Source organism: Talaromyces amestolkiae, assembly GCF_001896365.1.
Source record: "Talaromyces amestolkiae strain CIB chromosome Unknown scaffold3.1, whole genome shotgun sequence".
Lineage (NCBI taxonomy): Eukaryota > Fungi > Ascomycota > Eurotiomycetes > Eurotiales > Trichocomaceae > Talaromyces > Talaromyces amestolkiae.
In genome coordinates this window covers 682,823-704,897 of record NW_024468039.1, presented here as the reverse complement: position 1 = coordinate 704,897, position 22,075 = coordinate 682,823, and the positions used below count along the sequence as shown (strand labels likewise).

The window sequence follows — 22,075 nt, the reverse complement described above, 5'->3', positions numbered from 1 at the left end:
GCATCACAGGCGTCGGTTAGCGTTCATGCATATTTGATTTTTACATGCAGTAATATATACGCATATCTTTGATATTTGTAGAAATAGAAAGTCATACTACTTGATTTCACTTTTCTTCACCAAAATATCCATAGCAAGCCATGCAAGATGGTGGTAATGTTGGCCTGAGGCTTCCACCATGATGTGCGGGAAGGTATTTTGTTATCGATAAACGGGCAACGACGATCAACAAACATCAACATCAACAATATTTGTCTTGAGCACTCGAACCAGGTTAAGTTTCGTCATCTCGATAGACATCTAACTGTTAAAAGCGCAATCCAAGTAATTTCTGTACATAATGCCCGACGCAATCGGGAACATCCTGCAGCCATGACACAACCCACCCCAAAAGACGCGCACAACACGCTGTCGTTACAACAACAAGAACAACCACCTGCACTTACTTCAGTCGCCGAAAAAACACTCCCATCAAAATGCAAAGATGGCTCATTACTTGCTTACTGTCCGACTATGGACTTGGTTGCACTAGCCACTGAAGACGAGCAGCTATATGTTTATAGGCTCAATGGGCAGGAAGTGCTCAGTGCTGATTTGGCGGGGGATCCGTACTTGGATGAGGTCAGAGGGGAGATTAGAGGGGTGAGATGGAAGAATGATGGTAACGATTTTCCTCTTTTCGGTGCTTGAATTCGTGGTAAGGGGCATGATACTGAATATATATTACAGGTCGCTTGTTGGCAGTTGCCGATGCAGAGAATAAACTCCGCATCATAAGCTCCTACACCGGCAAAACAGTGCACCACTTCTCGTGCTTGCCGCACGATGAAGAAGGCCATTCTTCTAGCCCCAATGAATCTATAAAAGACCCAAAAGATTTTCGAATTACGTGTATTGGCTGGGGCGTGAATTTTACAGACAGCAGAGCAGCCCAACACCATCTGCGAGACGGAAATGGACAGATATCAGTTGAAGACTTGTTAGCGCCTGATACAGACCCGATCAAGGCGGCCTTGCAGCTCAAAGCGGATTTACCGCGTGAGTTGGCGCTGCTGGATGTTGAGAGTTCATTGCCGAGGTTGAGCACGTTGCCTGGGAGTGGGAGCGAGTGAGTTGATCCTTCTTTCGATGTTTGGTATATATGCTGATTCTGTTTGGATTATAGTGAGGATCTATTCAGTAGTCGGGCTTCGCTTGATGCTATTTTTCAGTCTTTCAATAGGATGACAAGTGATGCCGTGGATGTGCTGTTTGTGGGCCTGAATGATGGCAGGGCTCATCTGCGAATTTTTGACTGTTTTGAGATTGGAAATTTTTCGGTAACGGCAAGCAAGTCACCAGCAGCGACTCACTTCGAGACATTAGCGCACTCATCACATCCAATGAGCTCGACACATGCTATCGTATTGTCTGAAAAAGCAGACGGTGCCTCCAATCCAGCTTTGAAAGTCATGTCACTGGATCTACGGTTCATAACCAAATCAGGGCGCTATTTATCGTTACTGGCGTTCAAGATCACACAGTTACAGAATCTGCTCAGATATATCAACCAGACGCAACGGCAGATTGCGCTCGAGTGGAAAAATGTATATGAGCTGCCTGCTCGGTTCATGAGGAGTATCGCCGATGAGTTGCAGGAAAAGTGCCATTGTGATTTCGTCACTGCTCTCTACCATTTGGTCGTTACGGGGAATTGTTTTCCGCCAGTGAAGGACTTTCTGGTGGATATCGTTGGTGAAAGGGTACATCTCCCTTCTTCTTTTGGTTTATTGCGTCTATCTGACATGAACAGGGTCATAAACGATGGGAAAAAACAGTGTCGACGGGGTACGAGAATGTACGCAGATTGACTCATGAATGTCTGCTGCCTGCATTACAGAGATGCGAGGTGCTTCTCAGTCGACTGATTGGTATATCAAAGTTCCATAAACTCAACCATATTCTCGGCCTCGAAACTCGAGATTTGCAAGAAGTCGTTGAGACACTTGACTGTCTTCATCTTCTGTCCCATTCGATTCTGACGAAGACAACTCACGAACTGCACCAATTCTTGGAATTCGCGAGATGGCTCCGTCACGAAATTGATATACAGACTGCTGAGCCAATGTCTCAGACTTTGGAGGAGTTGCTCGAGAAGAGTGATCTGATCGACCACGCTACGACGCTGGAGTATATAGAAGGCGCGCTTACCAAGAGTTCTCTTCGTCGGTACATTTCGTCCACTCCAGGGACTAACACGACAGCGGGTGATGCGCAAAAGAGAGTATCGGACGGAGAGAAACTCTCCTTCTACCAGGCATTCAAAAACACATTAGCTGCTGAAGAGGACGAAAAATCAAGAGAGCGCAATAACAGCAACAAGAACGAGTCGTCTCGTCCTGCCCTTCCACAGCTGAACGACCTTATTGCTCGACTCGAGTCTCAATGTGGCAAGGTCTTTGGCAAAATTGCTTTGACTCAAAGACGAAGTATTCTGCATCACTGTTTGCTGGTCCTTCACCCGGATTGTGATTCGAATGTTATTGATACAGCGATGAAATACGAGAGCCTTGACATCGAGGACGAGTATGCGATTTATGTGGCTTCGAGGTTGAGAAGTTCACCGAACACACGTAAGACCCATCCTTCGCGAAATACAACTGAATTTTACTGACCTATTATTAGTGCTCATATACAAAATTACAATACAATGCACGAATGGAGTGAGTTCCACCAAGAATATTGCAGTGGCTTCGCTGCGCCTTCCCGGAGGAGAGATCAAACAGGCCCAATTCGTAGAGGATGGGATCATTATGCTGTTGTATACAGAACAAGGTATTCTCCCAATCTCGATTTCTTTTGGTATCATTAAAGGCTAATCATTGACAGACCGGTCATACCTACTCGACTTTCCTATTTCTTCGTCAAACACAGATAACGAAGACGGATTCCGCCCAGAATACACTATCATAACAGACTCCCAGACCCTCCCAACCCCAACCGATCTCAATACATTCATATTACACATGTTCCCCGCCGCGGGCACAAAATCCAAGCCAGTCAGAATGAACGTCAATGGCCGAAAAGAGAGAAGAGCTGCTTGCATTCTCTCTGCAGATATGATGCATTACGAGATTCTAGACATTGATAGCCACGTCGAGCCAGAAGACGAGGATTAAATCGGATTCGTGAAAATAATGACGCACATCTACGAAATATTCCGCTTTGTTTGGTACGCTGGATCTGGGCCAGGCGGGGTTTCAGAGGGGTAATTCTCTGAAGAAATTTTGCATTCAAGCGCGACATACAATATGTCAATATCAACTCTAAAAATGAGAGCAAATTAAATATTCATTAACATGATATGTCGGAAAATTCCAGCCTCGTTGCGGCCAATAATATATCTTGCAGCCATCGACCTGGCGAAGATCAAGCACAGACCGGGGTAAATTACGCACCGTCAAAAAAGAAAAACAAAACAAAGCGTCAAGGGCGAAAGCAGTAGCAGATCACATGAGCAATACCTTGTAAAGATGGATGACACCGACACTTCTTAGACAACACCCAATTACTTAGACGGCTATTTCCATGCGTCCTATTAGAACGTATGTAGTTAAAAGAAGTTGGTAGATCAAAAGCGTCAAATGTACTACTAGTCAAGCCTAAAACGCAATGACCATCTTTATTTTCCCCTTGACGTCTGACGTACGTTGTGTATCGGTAAGGCTACAACAAATCTGATATCGCAGGGAGGTGCCTATCGCTTTCTCAGCCTCAGAACATCAGCCTTATGGCCCATAAATATCTTGAAGTGTGAAAACTCTCTACGAAGATAATTTCTCTTCTTCTACAACTGCTCCAAGAGGATCTTTGGCAGACAGCTCGCAAAGAAAAGTTACGACTACTGTATTGACTCACTCTCAACCATACGGTATCAGCTCGTAATAATACGCCATCTCAGGGTGCCACACACCTAAGACAGCCGTTATCCACAAAACGCCCGTCCGGCTACGTTTGTTACGATACGGTAACTATCTTTTTCCCACATCCGAACAGACATCGAACTTCCTGATCTAAACCCCCCCTCCCTTTCCCTTCTCATCAAATAAACATCAACAAAACCTCACTTGCAAAGAACCCGAAGACACGCACCACCACAACCGAAATAAGAGGACCGAACGAAGCTATTCTTTTCGTTCGTTTTTTCTCTTTTTCCTCCTTCCTTTTAATACCACCCGCTTTAGCATCAGTCCTTAAGATCCTTCGTCATTGACGTGAGGGAAGGGAAGAGAGCAATTTCGATCTTCTCGATACCAGTCCTTTTTTCTTCCCGACTTGCGCATAGTCACGAGTTTAGTCTTGTCGGACTACGAAATAGGGTCCCCGTATAGGCAATCATGAACGTCACTCAGGTGTTGGAGGGTACCCTGTCGCCTGGTATGTTTTTGTTGTTTTTGTTACTGCGATGAAATCAAACAAGCGTTCCTACCCAGTGCGTGATTACTGAGATGAGGCTAATCATATGAACAGATGCGAATACGCGTCAGGGTGCCGAGCAGCAGTTGATCCACGCTGCTGAAGTTGATTTCGTACGTTTCTCCGCCTTTTCATTTCTTTCAACCATTTGAACCCGCTTGCTAATTTTGTGTAGCCCGCCTATGTCATCACACTCTCCGAAGCCCTCGCCAACGAAGAATCTCCCAGCCACATCCGTATCGCCGCTGGTATCGCTCTCAAAAACTCCCTCACATTTAGAGATGTCACTAGGCTGCGCGAAGTCCAAGCCCGATGGGTCCAACAAGTTCCCCCTCAGACCAAAGCGCAAGTAAAAGCGCTTACGCTGCAGACATTAGGCGCTAAAGATGTTCGTGCCGGTCACTCAGCCGCCCAGGTCGTTACGTCCATCGCTACAATCGAGTTGCCCCGAAACGAATGGCCGGATTTGATGCAGGCCTTGGTGCAGAATGTGGGTAGTGGAACAGATGCGCTCAAACAGAATTCGTTGGCGACCCTGGGTTTCATCTGTGAAGAGCGGGATGCTGATATGCGTACTGCCTTGGCTGGAAGCTCTAATGCCATCTTGACCGCTGTCGTGCAGGGTGCTCGTCGCGATGAGGCGAATGCCGATGTCCGAATTGCCGCTCTGCAGGCTCTCGCGGACGCAACTGATTTTATTGGTAGTAACATGGGCAATGAGGGAGAGCGGAATTATATTATGCAGGTGGTGTGTGAGGCCACTCAGGCTGAGGATACCCGAATTCAGGCTGGTGCTTTCGGTTGTCTTAACCGTATCATGGCTAGCTACTACGATAAGATGCGTTTCTATATGGAGAAAGCTCTCTTCGGGCTTACAATTATGGGTATGCGACACGAGGAGGAAGATGTAGCGAAGCTTGCCATTGAATTCTGGTGCACCGTTTGCGAGGAGGAGATCACCATCGAGGATGATAATGCTGCGGCCCCAGACCCGTCGATGTTCCGACCCTTCTTCAACTTTGCTAGAATCGCCTGCCGTGAAGTTGTGCCCGTGTTGTTGAAGCTCATGACAAAGCAAGATGAAGATGCCACCGATGACGAGTACAATGTTTCACGCGCCGCCTACCAAGCTCTTCAACTTTATGCTCAGTGCGTACAGGGGGATATCATCCAGCCCGTTCTGACCTTTGTTGAAGAGAACATCAAGAGCGAGGACTGGCACAACCGGGATGCTGCCGTTGCTGCTTTCGGTGCAATCATGGATGGCCCCGAGATTGATGTCTTGGAGCCTCTTGTCAAGCAAGCTCTTCCGGTTCTTTTGGGTATGATGAATGACCAGTCAGTCATCGTTCGTGACTCTACTGCATTCGCCCTTGGCAAGATTTGTGAGGCTTGCCCTACGGGKGTCGATATTGATGTCCATCTTCAGCCTCTTATTGCTGCTTTGTTCGGTGGTTTGGCTAGCACCCCTAAGATTGCTGGATCTTGCTGCTGGGCTCTTATTAGTATCGCCGAGAACTTTTCACTACAGGGCGATGGCTCGACGAATCCTTTGTCGAAACATTTCGAAGAGAGCATCAAGTCTTTGCTTGCCCTCACTGAGCGGTAGGTTCAAGGTTAAATAATTATGTGTAACTTTACTGATATGTTTTAGACATGACACTGATAATCAGCTCCGCACCGCTGCATACGAAGTCGTGAACGCATGGGTTACCAACTCCGCCAATGATAGTCTTGCCATGGTTGCTAGCCTGTCTGATGTGATTCTTCAGCGCCTTGAGCAGACTGTGACTCTCCAACAACAAGTCGTTAGTGTTGAAGACCGAATCGCCTTGGAAGAGATGCAGTCTAGCTTGACTGTTGTTCTTTTGGTAAGTCTTTGACCTAGCCGTTTCATTGATAATCGTTCTAACATGTACAGGCTATTGTCCAACGTCTCGAAGGCGAGATCAAACCCCAAGCAGACCGCATCATGCACACTCTGCTCCAGGTTCTCTCCACCTTGCCTCCCAAGTCTAGTGTACCCGATATCGTCTTCGCAGCTGTTGGAGCCGTTGCTAGCGCTTTGGAAGAGGACTTCCTCAAGTACATGGAATCATTCTCGCCATTCCTCTACAAGGCTCTTCAGAACCACGAAGAACCTGGTCTGTGTGCAATTGGTGTCGGCTTGGTTGGTGATATCACCCGCGCCTTGAACGAGAAGGTGCAGCCTTTCTGCGACACTTTCATGAACCAGATGTTGAGCATTTTGGTAAGTCGGCTCTTGTGATAACGTTTTCATCAACTAACTGTTCTACAGACAAACAGCGGTCTCCGAGATACACTTAAMCCCGCCGTTCTCGTCACCTTTGGAGATATCGCACAGGCTATTGGCGTACACTTCCAGACCTATCTGTCTGTTGTTGCTCAAGTCCTTCAGCAAGCTTCTAGTGTCACCCTCGCCAGCGATGTCGATCCTGACACCGTCCAATATGTGATCTCCCTCCGTGAAGGTATCATGGACGCCTGGGGTGGTATTCTCTTGGCCTACAAGGGTACTCCTCAGATTGCTGCTCTTCAGCCCTACATTGAGCCTATCTTCCAGCTTCTTCACCTTATCTCTACAGATAGCCAGCGTAGTGAAGGTTTAATGCGTTCTACTATGGGAGTCCTTGGGTAAGTTCCATATCTTCTGATATTTGAAATCAATGCTAACGCGTTGTAGTGACATCGCCGACTCGTTCCCCAATGGCGAGTTCGCTGCCTTCTTCCGCAACGACTGGGTTACATCATTCGTTCGTGAGGTCCGCACCAATCCTCATTATAGCCAGCGCACTCTCGATACTGCTCGCTGGGCACGTGAGCAAGTCAAGCGCCAAATCAACCTTGCCACTGCCGCTGCTATGTCATGAAAAACCCTGGCCTGAACAATTAGCCAATTTTGCTCAGGTACAAGGTCAGGCAGACATGCAATTGAGCCTTACTTGATCGAGATGATCAAGTTACGCTATCAGGGTAGTTGACTCCGAGTGTGCCGGGCCGATCCAGGGCTTGTTGAACAGAATTGACGATCAGTCAGACTTATGGACGACGTGATCGCGTTGCTGTTCCTTATCGTTTCGGACTCTTCAATACATCCCATCACCGTACCCCTTCCCTATGCATCTCATCGTTTCCCCTCCCGCATCATTGTTCGCCTCCCCCCAAACCCCCTGCATCCATGATTCCCATGCCCATCATGCCTTTTAAATGCACACGGAACATCCAACATCATCCCCTCGATCTACCTAGGAGGTATTCAGTGTCTCAAATTATGAAGGCTCCTGAAACTCTCCCACCCGACCCTCGCATTATATTCCCATACTCCACTGTTTTAATTAGACTCTTAAGACTTTTCTATTATCTTATATCCCAAAATCATGTATGCCCAAGAAGTCATGTATTAACTCTTTTTATGATACACAAGAGATCATGAAAATCTCTATTGTTTGTTTTTTTTTTGCATTGCAGCTTTCTGTTATTTTATGTGGCTCCCTCCCTTTGCTCTTTTCCCGGGGAAGAACAGCAATATGTAAGAAAAGGAAATGGAAAAAGGTGTATCGTGAGCAGCTGTGTGTTGAAGTGAAGATTAGATTGACCAGAATTCTGTGGTTAACTATGTGTTGATTGTCAATGCTATCTGATGTCTCTTGTGCCGGCTTTGTAGATGATGAGAATGGGCTGTCTCGGTACACCAGTCAAGGCTCGAATCGATCTAATCATAATAAGTCAGATTTTGGACTGTAACTACTACCTAGTTATGTAGCAAGAACATCAAAACTCCTAGGATCGTTGCTATTTCCGACATGTGATTGGTCAATACCCATGCTCAGCTGTTTAGTCACGTGACTCATAGGGCACAAACCTGCAAAAACCCTAAAACCCACACCCGAAAAACAGAGAGACGCTAAGCTAAGCTAGTCCAGCGGGTTGACCCCATTACGAAGAATTCTTCGCTCCTCTGCTCAACAACCTCACGTTCTTCGTTCATCTACCACCGCGTCGCCGAATCAACGAGGTATGTACCTATCGCCTTTACCCCTGATGCCTTATTCTTCAGAACCCTCAGCTGGCTAGCCCGAGAAAGACAATCATCATCTTGAAACACAGTGATGATACGTCTTCTCTCTCAGCAAAATCGGCACGGGCTGAAGAACCCATTTTCCTCCATTGTCTCTACGAGTGTATTCGAGAGATAAATGGTGAAAAGGGCACTCTTTGCGCTCGACGGGCTTGTTCATATGAGGCTAACCCATGTGGATGTGAATGATGAGACTGAACTCTTCCCTCCTTTCCGCGTCTGCGGGACGGGGGGAAGAGGTTTCGGTTTCTATTCATTTCGCATTCCCGATTACGAATAGATACCTCATTTCCACGCTTTCCCGCCCGATTTGAGAATCTCTCTCCTTACAATACCGTCAATATGGTTCGCACTTCCGTTCTCAACGACGCTCTCAATGCCATCAACAACGCCGAGAAGGCTGGCAAGCGTCAGGTCTTGATCCGACCTTCTTCCAAGGTCATTGTCAAGTTCTTGACTGTCATGCAGAAGCACGGTAAGTTTGATCCTGTGTATCCGTGTCAAGCCAGCAAAAAGTTCGGAAAACGTGTTATCGACGCCGAAAGAAAGGGAAACATACAAATAAGGAGGAAAATTCGGGTTGATAACTAGGCAACGATCTCGATTTCAAACCCACTCTACGACGTCTGCCCTTTAAATACCCGAGATATCAAACACCCAATTCTCTTTGGCGGAGATCTTACACGTTTTCCGGACTTTTTTGTTTCTATGTGCTTGTTAACGTTTAAATTTCCGATACATTTCTGACTTTTTACTGGTTGATAGGCTACATTGGCGAGTTCGAGGAGATTGATGACCACCGCTCTGGCAAGATTGTTGTCCAGCTCACCGGACGGTTCGTATTCTTGTTGGTTTGCTTGTTGGATATAGTGCTGACGAAAGAATAGCCTCAACAAGACTGGTGTCATCTCCCCCCGCTACAACGTCCAGCTCCGTGACCTCGAGAAGTGGGTTGTCAAGCTTCTTCCTTCCCGTCAGTTCGGATACGTCGTCCTCACCACCTCTGCCGGTATCATGGACCACGAGGAGGCTCGTCGCAAGCACGTTGCTGGAAAGATCATCGGTTTCTTCTACTAGATTATCCTTCTATTTTCTAGTCGATGGAATAGACAGCAATAAAAAAGTTCATTTCGATTTTTCTATGAGAAAGGATGAATATGAGCAGGCTCTGATAAATTCTTGTATGACGGCGTCAATTTTGCTTTGGGCGAATGTTGATAATGATACCTTGCATATGTTATGATGTTACGTTTGTTGATGGGTGCCTTAATAGCCTGAAAGAAAGACAGATGGCCACTTGATTCATTCCATCCTTGCGAGTATCCTTAAGTCTTTTGACTCTGCCGTAGAGATGTCAAGCCGAGGTACGGCCAGTTTTTATCGCCCCACTAGCTTTAACATTTCGCGGCGGATATGTTTGTACATGAAGACTATTCAAGAACTGACTGTTCTTTGTAATTACTCTTTGTAACAGCGATAGACGGTATTCGGTGTTGATTTTGAAATATTCTTTCATTTCTTCTTCCGCTACTCCCTCATAGACCTACGAATACGTTCACGTTCATAGACGTAGCGATAGACATGCCTCTCGACACCATCTACCTCATCCGACATGGCGTGAGTCCACCTTCCGCCTATCCCCTTTGAACTTCTATCTAGATACTGATATGTCAAAGCACCGCATGCACTGGACAATAGACTACGCAACAGGCACCTACCACAGCACATACCCAACACCCACGGGCAACCCCGCAGATCCAACCCTCACGGCGCATGGAGTTCGACAATCGCAAGAATTGGCAAATTACTTCATCTCAGAGAACTTTCCCGGTCCAAGGCCATGGAGGATATATTCAAGCCCGTTTTATCGGTGTTTGCAGACTATAAGGCCTAGCGTTGAGGCGCTTGATGGGCGGGATTCTGGTGCTGGGAATACCAGTAATGTCTGGAGGAGGGAGAAGGGGGTTAGAATTGAGAATGGGCTTGGGTTTGTATTTCTCGCCTGGGAAAGGAGGTTACGTGTTTGTTGAGGACTGACTGGGGATAGGGAATGGTTCGGCTCGTCGACATACTTCGATCACCCACCTCCTGCCTCGGTATCGGAGCTATATCAACATTTCCCTAGCATCATACCAGACCCTTCCACCGGCCCCGAGAACATAATCCATGTCATCCCCTCATCTCGCGGAGAGACAATACCGCAATTACACAACCGTGTCGCTACAGCTCTAGCAGCTATCATCGCTGACGCAGATGCAGATATACGCGCGGATGAAGAACAAGAAACTGCGAAAGATAAGAACAGCAAACCAAGCAGTAAAGCGATCCTGATATGCTCGCATGCCGCTACATTGATTGCCATGGGTAGAGTATTGACAGGGAATATGCCCGATGATCCTAATACAGAGGATTTCCACGTCTATACGGCTGGATTGAGTACTTATGTTCGACGGGAATCAAAGCAGGATAATGAATACTATACAGAAAAGGAAGGGTTGTCGCTGATTGCGGCTGGGACGAAACTCATTCCCGAGCCGGAGGTACGAGTACCAGTTTGGAAAGACGGTAAAGKAGTTGGTGGAGGGTGGGATTGTGTTGGGAATTGTGATTGTAGTTTTTTGAGTGGAGGGGAGGAGAGAGGTTGGTAAGTTTAATTCTTTGAAGTCCTGTTTAGAGTGATGACTAACGAGGCGTTGTAGGCATTTCAGTGGTGAAGAGTCTTTTGACACGGGTTCAATGGGTGCTGCGGATGAGGCTGCTAAACTATAGACTGTACATTCTGGGATGCATAAACTAAATCAATGTACATACAAGTCGAAATCTTGATTATAGAAGCTTCTTTGGCTGCCCAGGAGTCAACCAGTAAACCTGTTTTCCAACACCCTCCTCCTCGAAATCCCGTCTGAGCTCATCCCCAAACTGCGTGAAATGACCCCAAGACTCAAAGTGCATCGGTACAAGAACATCTGCCCCAAGCTCCCGAAATAGTCGAGCACCCTGCTTCCCATCCATCGTAATCTGAAGCGAACCTCCATCTGACGTTGGGACTTGAGCTTTCCCAAAGTTCAGAATGGCGACTGTGATGTTCCATTTTGGCGGGATGGTGCGGGCAAGTTCTTCGACATAGACGGTGTCGCCGGAGATGTAGATTGCGTTTGGTCGTCCGTCTGAACTTGTGCCGAAGCCGTCGTACTCAACAATGAAGCCTGTGCATTCGCCGCCGGGGAGATGCTGGCATGGTGTACCGGTTACGCGGAATGTCTTCCCGCCGGCGACCAGGGCCACTGTCTCCCAGGGCTTGAGGCCACGGACACCAGGTCTAGGTGCAAGCTTCCTGGCACCGTCGATAGTGGTGAGTACGTGACGGCCATCGAGAAGACGACGACCAAGCTCATCTAAGTTGTCAGGATGATCTTCATGGCTGAGTAGGATTGCGTCGATGGGTGGGAGGGTCTCAAGACTTAAGGCTGGGGTATCGGTATTTTTTAGTATGGTAGCGCCGACGTCCCATTCTGTTCCGGCTGGGGAGAAGAAGGGATCTGTGAGGAGTTTGACACCGTCGATGTCGATGATGGAGGTTGCGGTGCCGATGTGGGTTATTGAGAGGGATGCTTTGGTGGATGCCATGATGAAGGATACTTAAAGAGAAATAAAAATCCAAAAGTTATATATGGTTGTGTGATGTCTTGTGGTCAATGAGATGTTTGAGGTCTGTGATCAGTATGAGGTCTTAAATCGCTATCCAGCGCATACGCTAGGCTTATATACTGTGTTTTACGCAAATTGTCTGACAAATCCAGGGAGTTTGATGACAGATTCTAAGACATGAATTATCAATCTCCTGTGCAATGCAATATTCGGGTTGAGCTTTCGAGCTTAAGCTAAGCACGATTCGTCAGATGAAGTCAAGGTTATTTCCTTTTTGGGAAGCATATTCCGCCAAGACTTGTCAGCCCCACTTACCTGTCATAGACGTCCATCTCTCCTCATCTTTGTCTTGTCAATCACAAATGTATATGCAAAGGACCTCTGGGCGAATATGGTCCGGAGCGATTGGGAATCGTGAGACTTGAGCACGCCATACATCATCGATGCCCTACACGAAGGTTCTTCGACCTCATTCTGGATCTCCAGCTGCGAGATGAAGGTCAAGAACAAATCGGTCTGTCAAACATGTAGAGCTAGGAAGTTAGGGGTACGTCCATTTCTCCAAGACTAATAAGCTCTGTTAATCCGCTAAGGTTTGACCCAGTGTGACGGCAATCGTCCAGAATGTACCCAGTGCGTTCATTCTGGGCGAGCGTGTGACGGCTATCAGACTTCGTGGACGTTCGTAGCTTCGTCGACATCCACATCTACAACAAAGCAGAGAAAAAAAGTATCAATCCATAGCTCTGGCCAAGCCCGGAAAGGTGCACAACGGCATTTATGGTCACCACTAAATCTTGCTCCTTCTCAAGCATCAATCCTTCATCGAACAAGTCAGGACGATTTCATTGCACTAGTTGTACGAAACTACGTGCCACAAGATACGGTAACAGCCATAAGCAACGAATGGATCTGCACAAAACAGCCCCGAATATGTGGTGCATGGGTTGAAGTGCTCCCCAATCTTCGCAACGGCGGTGGTACTCCCGATCTAGTTCTAAGTGCCGCAATCGAAGCATTAGCAACATCTATTACGACACAAAAGCTACATCCGAACAGCGATAATGTGGAAAGTTTTCAGAGCTACGAACTGGCGCTTCGCTCTCTACGGAAGAGCGTTGTTGTGGATGGCCGTTTTGATGCCGAGCTGCTGGCGTCGATTATGTGTTTGAGTTTGGTGGAGGTATGCCGTCCCTTTCTGACACTCTTAGATCTAGTCACTCATCAATATTGATAGCTCATGATGCCGAGTACATCTGCTGCATTGGAAGCACATTTGAAGGCTGCCGGCCAGTTGTTCCAAGCATATGGCCCGGAGGCATGCAGTGGCGGCATACTTCATACGCTATTTGCCGGGTTTCGACCACTTCTAGTTCGTTCCGTCACTCACAGCAATCATGTTCAGGTGAAGGCTAATGTATTCCAGATATTTGAAGCCTTTCAATTACGCCAACCCACATTCCTAGCCTCTACTTCATGGACTGATGTACCCTTTTCCAAATTCAGTGCATCGCCGATGCAAAGTCTTCTCAACAAAGCTGCCATCATCCCATCTCTGATGAGTCAAAGCGATTTATTATTAGATAAAGTACACCAAGCCAATTTTGGGTTCGAACTCAAAGACCTATTTAACCGCTTCGCTGATGCCCTCATCGACCTTGAGCGATGGGAAATGGACTATTGCCAGGAGGCAGATAGATGGTGCTACTGGCCTTCCAACATTGCCGTTTCACCAGCCACAGAACACTATATCTCGTACGGAAAACCCCTATGGTACACAAACGTGACCATGGCAAACGTTTACACTAATCTCTGGGCGATCCGCATCATCTGTTTCTCCGAACTTGAGCGTCTCGCTGCGCACCTCCCTTCCTGTCAAGTGACTCAAGACATACCACTGTTGAGGCCCCTAAAGCTCAAACACATCCACACATACAAGACCGCACTCGCGAAGCAAATCTGTCTCAGTATGGAGTATTTACTGCGCGATGAAATGGGCCTGTTTGGACCTGCGTCGACGTATTTCCCGCTTCAAGTGGCGTATGAAACGTTTCTAGAGGATGAAGGTACTATGCGAAAGGAAGGAGTTGCGTTTGTGCAGAGTGTTGTGTTGAGGTTGGTACAGAAGGGGTTGAGGTCGGCGCCTGTTTTGGTTTTTACGAGAAGGACTCTGAGGGTGTAGTCCTGTATAGATGCGACCATAATAAGACTTTTTACGATGATATGAATTATGAAGCTTGTGTATTTCAAGAGGATGGTATTTCAGATACGTCGCTAACAAGGAGATGCTAATGAAAGGTGGGGGGCAATTGAGAATGTACATGTATTTTGATGTGAAAATCCCAAGCAATCCAATCAAAATCGGGAGTCCAGTCATTACTGCTGAGCTGGTGGTTGCTGCTGTGGCGCCTCTACATTGGCAGCTGCATCTGCAACAGCAGGAGGCGCACCTCCTTCGTTAACTGCTGGCTCTCCCTGCGATTGCTCCTCATTCTGCGCGTTGGCTTCATCTATACGAACCTGTTCCTGTTCTCGAGCAATACGTGCCGCTTCTTCAGCTGCATTTCGTACTTCCACTTGTCGTTCTCCGAGACCCGGAATTAGACTAGCAATAAACAAAGCAAAAGCTCGTTCAATGCGTCGAAAACTTCCTTGAGCGGCAACCGTTGGTGCTCGATTCTGCTCCGGTTGATTGGTGTCAACGTTGTTGGTGCCGTTAGTGCTTTGCTGCGTTTGAGCAGGAGGCTCGCCGTGAATCAACCCCTCGAGATGGCGTTGGATCGGTTGTACTATGATACTGAACAAACGACTTGTGATGTTTGATTCGGAAAAAAGGGCAAAGATTGCAGCCACACCCACGAATAGATATCGCTCCCAAGTGTTCGAGTCGGTGAAGAGATAGCAAAAGAAGTACAGCCGCATAAAGAGCCAGAAACGTCGAAGGTTTTGTGCAAATTGGTCGTTATTGTTTCGTACTGGTCGTTGGTTTAGGACCGCCTGTCGAACGACATTGTGTAGGGCGTTGTTGGGAATCATGCCTAATTGGTCAATTTCGTTTCTAGCAGGCTGTTGCTCTGGAAAAACTAGGCTGGTCTCGGGAATATTCTGTGTTGTGGAAGGTGGCGGGGGTGTGAGAATCATCTGTTCACCAGATGGTGTTGTGATGAGATAGTATTCCGAGGCTTGATTAGTCTGAGCGCTGCTTCCGGCTGCGCTGGTATTCACTCCTGAGAAACTGCGGACGTGCTCAGATTGACGAAGCTGAAAAGCGCGAGCGTCTAGATTTTGCAAGCGTAACAGAAGTGCTTCAACCTCAATGCCTCTGGGACCTGGTGAAGGGTGGCGATAGCGAGCGTCGAGAATAGCGTATAGTTGATTGCGAACCGTTGCGATAGACTCGATAGAGGGAGCAATACCTCGATCAACTTCGAGCTCCAGTAACATAATCCAGGACGTAATCTGGGCTACCAGCAGACTTTGCGCATTCCCTTGGTTCTGGCGATAATTTACATTGGGTGCATGTGCATTAGGCACTGGTGTCGTCCCTAGTGGTGTTGTTGTGACTGCCGGATGACCATGGTTGTCGCGGCGTGGTACATTCAGATTTTGAAATCGCATGCGACTTGTGTGGGTGTTTATCAAAGCTCTGGCTCTATCGACAACCTGGTTTAGCTCTTCTGTTCTGCGCCTGTGTTGCTCTAAAGCTTGTCGCATTGTTTCAGCGTTCGACGGCTGACCAATTGGAGACGGGGTTGAAGTTTGCGTCGGATTATTGAGCCCTGAAAGAGGTGGTACTGAGGTTTGCCCTGGTGTTTGCGCGCCGGTAGCTGTTGCAGCTGTATCTGCGAAGATATTGGGATTCAGGTTGGGACTTCGGCCTGGAGGGTGTCTATAACGCAAGCCACTGTCAGGGGCTACATATATGTTGTTCGAAAGCTCGGGTCCTGGAGGTAGAACAAGATGTAACGTATGCACTGTGTTCTAAAATTCCGTTAGACGTAATTCCTGCCGCAAGAGGTCCAGCCACAACTCACCAGTGGAGGCTCCAACACACTCTCAAGGGCTGCGCTATTGTTCAAAAGAGGGCGCCCGCGATAAATGAGTCTCTGTTGTTCTGGGGTGGGATGATTAGGGGCGAGGGGCGCGATAAGGTTCTTGACATCTCCAACCGTCGTCGATAACGAGAGCTTTTCAAACGATAGGCGCTGAGTTGCTTCAAAAGAAGGCGATAATATCCTCAAAGAAATAGTTGAAGTTTCCTCCGGCGTGGGAGCCGAGCCCTCTGGCTGAGTACCATCCATTCTGCCAGGAAATGTTTGGCTAGTAGCGTATCTCAAAACTGCATACTTATCGCGGCGGTAGCTAAGCTCCTGTTTTTGATGAACAAGAAAGTAAAAAATAGAAATTAAGGACGAGGAAGGAATTGAAGGATTCACTGATGGCCAACAGCTTCGGAAGCTCTGCTTAGTCCGCAGTAAGCCGTTACATAACAATCTGGCCTCTTTGATAATTATAGCAGAATGAACAGTCACAACGGCACATCTGAGTTTTCAAGTATGGAGAAATCTCAGCACACCTTCCACACGAATTGAGGAATAGTCATATAGACTATGTGGATTACCACATGAAAATGGCTCATAGAATTCATCCGTTTTGTTGACAATAGAGTAGAGACAACTGGAGACAAAGAGCGACTCATTATGCCGGGCGGTGAGATCTGAAAGTGCCTTTCCAATGACCTCATTTTCAGACCGGTCTTCATTTTTTACCATCTGTCTTTACATCGATTTTATACGCTCTTATGACCGGTATCAACCAGACTAGGTAGCACGCCATGGCGACATGCGCAGGTCAAAATGCAGTTTGTCGAAGTTTACGCAGGGTTCGTCCTCAACGGTCGTTGAGATACACCCCGAAGCCCGCAACAAGAACCCGGCAATTCCATTCATCGAGAGCTCGTCGCGAAGGACATGAAGATAACCAAAAGAATGATAAGAACCAGTCATTTGGTTCCCGTTTGGGCCGCGCTTGGGGCGAAACAAAGATCGAATGGCATCCAATTCCCATCGGCTTGGGTATCGGCTTTCTCGGACTATGGCAGTTCTATCGGGCACGTAGGGATACAGAGCGATTGAGAGATCAGGAAATAGAAGAAGATGGGAAACCACCGCGGCGAAAGAGAATCCGTCCATCAGGACCCTGGCAGGTGCAGGTCATGTCAACGCTGCCCCTGAAAGCCCTGTCACGGCTATGGGGACGATTTAATGAACTCGACTTGCCGATGCCTTTACGTATCCCAGGTTTCAAACTATATTCGTGGATATTCGGCGTGAACCTAGATGAAGTTAAGGAGCCGGACCTACGTACTTATGCGAACCTAGCGTCATTCTTCTATCGTGAATTGAAGCCTGGTGCGCGCCCCATAGATCAGGATCCAAATGCCATTGTGTCGCCATCGGACGGAAAAATTCTGTCATTTGGCATGATTGAACGTGGTGAGGTTGAGCAGGTCAAGGGCATGACATATAGTTTGGAGGCACTACTTGGAGAGGCAAGTCCTTCACGGGCAGCAATTGAAAGCCATGGAATCAGACCTGCGGACATGGAACATGAACCTGGAAACGTGGCTATGGAGGAGGAATTCGCTACTGTGAACGGCATCTCGTACACTCTACCCCGTTTCTTGTCAGGCTCCAAGGAAAAACCAAAAAAAGAAGCAGCCATGGATGCGTCGACTGAGTCAGGTCCATCTTCAGAAGCAAAAGTCAAGGCAGACTTAGCGTTGGGTGACGGACGACCTTGGTATGCACCGAGTGCATCGAACAATGCTTTGTTTTACTGTGTGATCTATTTAGCTCCTGGTGACTACCACCGTTTCCACTCTCCAATTTCTTGGGTTGTCGAGAGCCGACGACATTTCGCTGGTGAACTCTACTCCGTGTCTCCATACCTTCAACGAACGCTCCCCGGACTCTTTGTGTTGAACGAGCGAGTCGTGCTTTTGGGTCGCTGGCGCTGGGGCTTCTTTAGTTATATACCCGTTGGGGCAACCAACGTTGGCTCTATCAAGTTAAATTTCGACGCCGAACTGCGGACGAACAGTCTTACGACAGATACTGCAGCTGACCGCGCAGCAGCCGCGGCAGCTAAGCGTGGCGAGGCATATACTGGATTCGCAGAAGCCACTTATTACAATGCCAGCCGGGCCTTGCATGGCCATCCACTGCAACGAGGTGAAGAGATGGGAGGCTTCCAGCTGGGTAGTACCATTGTACTCGTCTTTGAAGCTCCTATGGGAGTCCGCAAGAGCTTTGATGAGGGCTGGGATGGTGGTAGAGAAGGTGGTTGGACCTGGAATATCAAACAAGGCCAGAAGATTAAGGTTGGCGAGAAACTTGGTCATATCGAATTATAGCATGTGATGACGAGCTGTTCTGTTACCCCTTTGCACTTTGAGCATACCATTGCTTCCTGTACATTATTATAGAGCATTTTTCGAAGAGTTATCTGGTATATCAATAACTGAGTGGGCCGCATAATCATCCCATTGTTGGAGTTCATATGGTTAGAGGGACTGTTGTAGATCGACAAATGTGGGGAAGCTCCAGCTGGTTCGGAGGTAAACACAACTCCGCAAAAATTCCTGGGTATCGCGTGTTTACCTTCTTTACCTCTTTTCATGTTCTGTTCCTTACCCATAATGCTTCTACTACACGCCATTACAACAATCTACAACTGAAAATGCCACGCCAACCTCCACGACGCGCGCCTCCAGCTCCCGCTACACCATCGTTCGCAGAMCCCCCGCCAGTCATAGCTCGCCCGCCCGTAGTAACCACACCTGTTTTCGCAACACCCCAGGACTTCCAGCGAGATGAAGTCTTACCACCTAATATGCCTGCATGGCAAATACCGCCACCACAACAGCAACAACCGCGGAGGTTCAATCAGCCCGCACCCACTATGTCGGAGCCACTAGAGGACAGTGACATCGAGAATGATCCGGTCGACGATGATAGGGTGAGGGCGATTGATTTCGATGCATTGGATGATGACGATGGCGAAGACGATGATGAGGATCTGGACGATGAACTAGATGATGAAGATGTAGAAGGGGAGGATGACGAAAATGAAGAGATGCACGAACGACGTATGCCATCTAGCCTCTAAATTCTCTTTATGAATTGATGTAGCTGACATGTTGATTAGGAAAATCGCCATCTCCTCTACCTCCCGACCTCCGCGAAATCTCTTCTCTAGCATCATGGACCGTCTCAACACACAAACCTGGCTGCGGCGTCGCAGCCCTCCGCAACCCGTCACCACAACAATTCTGGCAATCCGACGGCCCTCAACCACACACTTTGACACTCCACTTTTTCAAAGTCGTGGCTATAGTCAAGATCCGCGTATACCTCGACTTTGATCTTGATGAAAGCTATACGCCTACTAAGATGATGTTTTTTGCGGGTATGGGAGGGAATGATCTCGTTCAGTTTGCGACGTGGGAGGATGATACGCCGGCCGGGTGGGTCAATATTCCTCTTACTGGGGTTGGGGGAAAGATTAGGAGGAGAAGGAAGAGTCGTTCTATGGGGAGTAGTAGCAGTCGACGACGGACAGGTAACGATGGGGATCTATACGACGATTCACTCGATGAAGAAGGAGAGGATGACCCAGATGACCCTTATGCGGGCAATGTCCTGAGGGCAATGGTTGTCCAAGTCCGTGTTTGCGAGAATCATCAGAATGGCAAGGATACGCATGTCCGAGGCTTTCAGGTGTTTGCGCACGATGACGATCGGCGGCGTATAGCGGCTGTAAAGGCAACGGCAGGGGCTGCGAATGCAGGACAGCAGGGACATAATCGACGCAAGTCTGTGCAGGGTGATTCCCAGGATGGATTTGGTGGTGCTGAGGATGAGGAAACTAAGGGTAAACGTCACGGTTTGGATGAGCCGGATTGGATGGGCGAGCCTGTTATTCGATAGGCTCTTTCTGAGAACTTCTACGGATTCAACGGAGGAAAAGGCGTTATCTTTATGCTCTCTTTGTATACATTTGCTAGTCTATAGTTATATACCCAGTCAATATATTTGTTATACTTTTTGCTTTCAGTGACCTTCATTATATGTATCTTTTGTAATCTCGTAGAACTTTCGTAACAGCTAAGCGTGATAACCCCGAAAATGCTAAGTATCAATCTATTGCAGCAACTTCTCCAACTCAGCAGCGACGGCATCACCGACCTCAACAGTAGTCGACTTTCCGCCGATGTCGCCAGTTCGGACACCAGCCTCAGTGACGTTTCGGACTGCTTCTTCGATGATGCGTGCCTCGGCGGGKTTGTTAAGGGAGKATTGGAGCAACATGGCCATGGACAAGATGGCAGCAACGGGGTTGACGATTCCCTTTCCAGCAATATCAGGGGCGGAGCCTTGTTCCGTCAGTACACATATGACTTTCCCATTTAAAGAGAAAAGGGGACATACCGTGAATAGGCTCATAGATACCATTAACCTTACTCTTGCCATCCGGAACACCAGTCAAACTAGCACTAGGCAACAGACCCAAAGAACCAGGAATAACACTAGCCTCATCGGAGATGATATCCCCAAATAAATTGCTCGTCACAACAATACCGTTGAGTTTGCGGGGATCCTTGACCATCAACATTGCCGCTGAGTCAATCAAGTGATGACCCAGCTTCAACTGCGGGAACTCATTGGTAATCACTTCCGTGACGACCTTGCGCCATAGACGAGATGTGGCAAGAACATTAGCCTTATCCAAACTCCACACTGGCAGGGGGGGATCATGTTGAAGCGCAAGATGAGCCGCAAGACGAGTGATGCGCTCAATCTCAGCGCGGGAGTAAGGTTCAGTGTCCATTGCGAATCCATCGCCGTTGTCTTCCTTGCGATCTCCGAAGTAGATGCCGCCCGTCAGTTCTCGGATGATGTTGAAGTCGACACCGCGGCAGACGTCGGCTTTGAGCGGGGAGATGTCGACGAGTGAAGGGGCGGCGAAGCTACAGGGTCGGAGGTTGCCGAATGTGCCCATCTCTTTGCGGAGTTTGAGGATGCCCTGTTCAGGGCGGACGGTACCGTGGCCCCATTTCTATTATATCAAATATCAATCTCTGTCTTCAACTTCATTGTAGTGTTATTTGGGAATATTGAGATACGCACAGGTCCTCCAATGGCCCCGAGGATAACCGCATCTGCGTTTTTGGCGGCTGTCAAGGCAGCATCGGTCAAGGGTTCGCCGTGAGCATCTATGGAAGCCTTTCACGAAGGACTAATCAGTAATTGAGCGGGACAGTTGGAGAAGATAAGCTTACACCACCAAGGGGATGCTCCTGGAAATTGAACTCGATATCACTACGGTGTTTCTCGATAACTCGGAGGACCTGTCAAAGCTTCATCAGTCTCTAGACAGAACTGTTGGCTTAATTGAAGTAGTAATGTACCTTCACTGCCTCTGCGGTAACCTGTCCGAGTCATCATTAGTTTCGTGGATCGTAGCTCGAGTGTGCAAATGTAGTAGATAGCTCACCTCTGGACCACAGTAGTCGCCAGCAAACACGACAATGTTGTAAGGGGCCATGGTGAGTATATCGGATATATTGAATCAGTAATATTCCAATCAAAATAGAAATTCGAGATTGAAAGGAAAAATTGAAATAATGCAGAGGCAAGAACAATCTTGACAGTTGAGGTACTTGCGGGGCTAAATATTCGTCCCCGCGGGTCCGATGCCGGAGCTGGAGATCTCCTTATCCATCATCTATGATCCATCTATCCAGGCCATATTGGAATGTGTGAACAACACTAATTGGGTCATTGACACTCTAAAGTTCTCTGTTGTCAA

General features: G+C 47.8%; 10 protein-coding genes across 10 annotated transcripts; 7 read left to right on the top strand and 3 right to left on the bottom strand.

Annotated features, from left to right (window-relative positions):
* Window positions 1-372: 372 nt before the first annotated feature.
* BHQ10_002284 (uncharacterized protein) lies at window positions 373-3,158 on the top strand (the record flags this gene model as incomplete). The annotated part of the gene is made up of 6 exons (XM_040874413.1): window positions 373-661; window positions 730-1,108; window positions 1,166-1,742; window positions 1,793-2,612; window positions 2,665-2,814; window positions 2,869-3,158. 6 exons carry the CDS (start codon window positions 373-375, stop codon window positions 3,156-3,158), a joined length of 2,505 nt encoding a protein of 834 aa, XP_040730789.1.
* A 1,218-nt stretch (window positions 3,159-4,376) lies between these two features.
* On the top strand, window positions 4,377-7,346 carry BHQ10_002283 (uncharacterized protein; the record flags this gene model as incomplete). Its single annotated transcript, XM_040874412.1, has 7 exons — window positions 4,377-4,416; window positions 4,510-4,568; window positions 4,631-6,060; window positions 6,110-6,326; window positions 6,377-6,706; window positions 6,755-7,110; window positions 7,160-7,346. The coding sequence occupies 7 exons, from the start codon at window positions 4,377-4,379 to the stop codon at window positions 7,344-7,346; spliced, it is 2,619 nt and encodes an 872-aa protein (XP_040730788.1).
* A 1,550-nt stretch (window positions 7,347-8,896) lies between these two features.
* On the top strand, window positions 8,897-9,631 carry BHQ10_002282 (uncharacterized protein; the record flags this gene model as incomplete). Its single annotated transcript, XM_040874411.1, has 3 exons — window positions 8,897-9,029; window positions 9,320-9,389; window positions 9,442-9,631. 3 exons carry the CDS (start codon window positions 8,897-8,899, stop codon window positions 9,629-9,631), a joined length of 393 nt encoding a protein of 130 aa, XP_040730787.1.
* Window positions 9,632-10,135: 504 nt separating this feature from the next.
* Window positions 10,136-11,323, top strand: BHQ10_002281 (uncharacterized protein; the record flags this gene model as incomplete). Its single annotated transcript, XM_040874410.1, has 4 exons — window positions 10,136-10,171; window positions 10,231-10,541; window positions 10,602-11,198; window positions 11,254-11,323. The coding sequence occupies 4 exons, from the start codon at window positions 10,136-10,138 to the stop codon at window positions 11,321-11,323; spliced, it is 1,014 nt and encodes a 337-aa protein (XP_040730786.1).
* Window positions 11,324-11,380: 57 nt separating this feature from the next.
* Window positions 11,381-12,181, bottom strand: BHQ10_002280 (uncharacterized protein; the record flags this gene model as incomplete). Its single annotated transcript, XM_040874409.1, has 1 exon — window positions 11,381-12,181. One exon carries the CDS (start codon window positions 12,179-12,181, stop codon window positions 11,381-11,383), a length of 801 nt encoding a protein of 266 aa, XP_040730785.1.
* Window positions 12,182-12,695: 514 nt separating this feature from the next.
* Window positions 12,696-14,384, top strand: BHQ10_002279 (uncharacterized protein; the record flags this gene model as incomplete). The annotated part of the gene is made up of 6 exons (XM_040874407.1): window positions 12,696-12,749; window positions 12,807-12,835; window positions 12,892-12,932; window positions 13,060-13,385; window positions 13,440-13,574; window positions 13,629-14,384. The coding sequence occupies 6 exons, from the start codon at window positions 12,696-12,698 to the stop codon at window positions 14,382-14,384; spliced, it is 1,341 nt and encodes a 446-aa protein (XP_040730784.1).
* A 194-nt stretch (window positions 14,385-14,578) lies between these two features.
* Window positions 14,579-16,503, bottom strand: BHQ10_002278 (uncharacterized protein; the record flags this gene model as incomplete). The annotated part of the gene is made up of 2 exons (XM_040874406.1): window positions 14,579-16,183; window positions 16,237-16,503. The coding sequence occupies 2 exons, from the start codon at window positions 16,501-16,503 to the stop codon at window positions 14,579-14,581; spliced, it is 1,872 nt and encodes a 623-aa protein (XP_040730783.1).
* A 533-nt stretch (window positions 16,504-17,036) lies between these two features.
* BHQ10_002277 (uncharacterized protein) lies at window positions 17,037-18,617 on the top strand (the record flags this gene model as incomplete). The annotated part of the gene is made up of 1 exon (XM_040874405.1): window positions 17,037-18,617. One exon carries the CDS (start codon window positions 17,037-17,039, stop codon window positions 18,615-18,617), a length of 1,581 nt encoding a protein of 526 aa, XP_040730782.1.
* A 326-nt stretch (window positions 18,618-18,943) lies between these two features.
* On the top strand, window positions 18,944-20,193 carry BHQ10_002276 (uncharacterized protein; the record flags this gene model as incomplete). Its single annotated transcript, XM_040874404.1, has 2 exons — window positions 18,944-19,352; window positions 19,412-20,193. 2 exons carry the CDS (start codon window positions 18,944-18,946, stop codon window positions 20,191-20,193), a joined length of 1,191 nt encoding a protein of 396 aa, XP_040730781.1.
* A 213-nt stretch (window positions 20,194-20,406) lies between these two features.
* BHQ10_002275 (uncharacterized protein) lies at window positions 20,407-21,811 on the bottom strand (the record flags this gene model as incomplete). Its single annotated transcript, XM_040874403.1, has 6 exons — window positions 20,407-20,639; window positions 20,695-21,322; window positions 21,394-21,489; window positions 21,546-21,614; window positions 21,675-21,695; window positions 21,761-21,811. 6 exons carry the CDS (start codon window positions 21,809-21,811, stop codon window positions 20,407-20,409), a joined length of 1,098 nt encoding a protein of 365 aa, XP_040730780.1.
* Window positions 21,812-22,075: the final 264 nt, after the last annotated feature.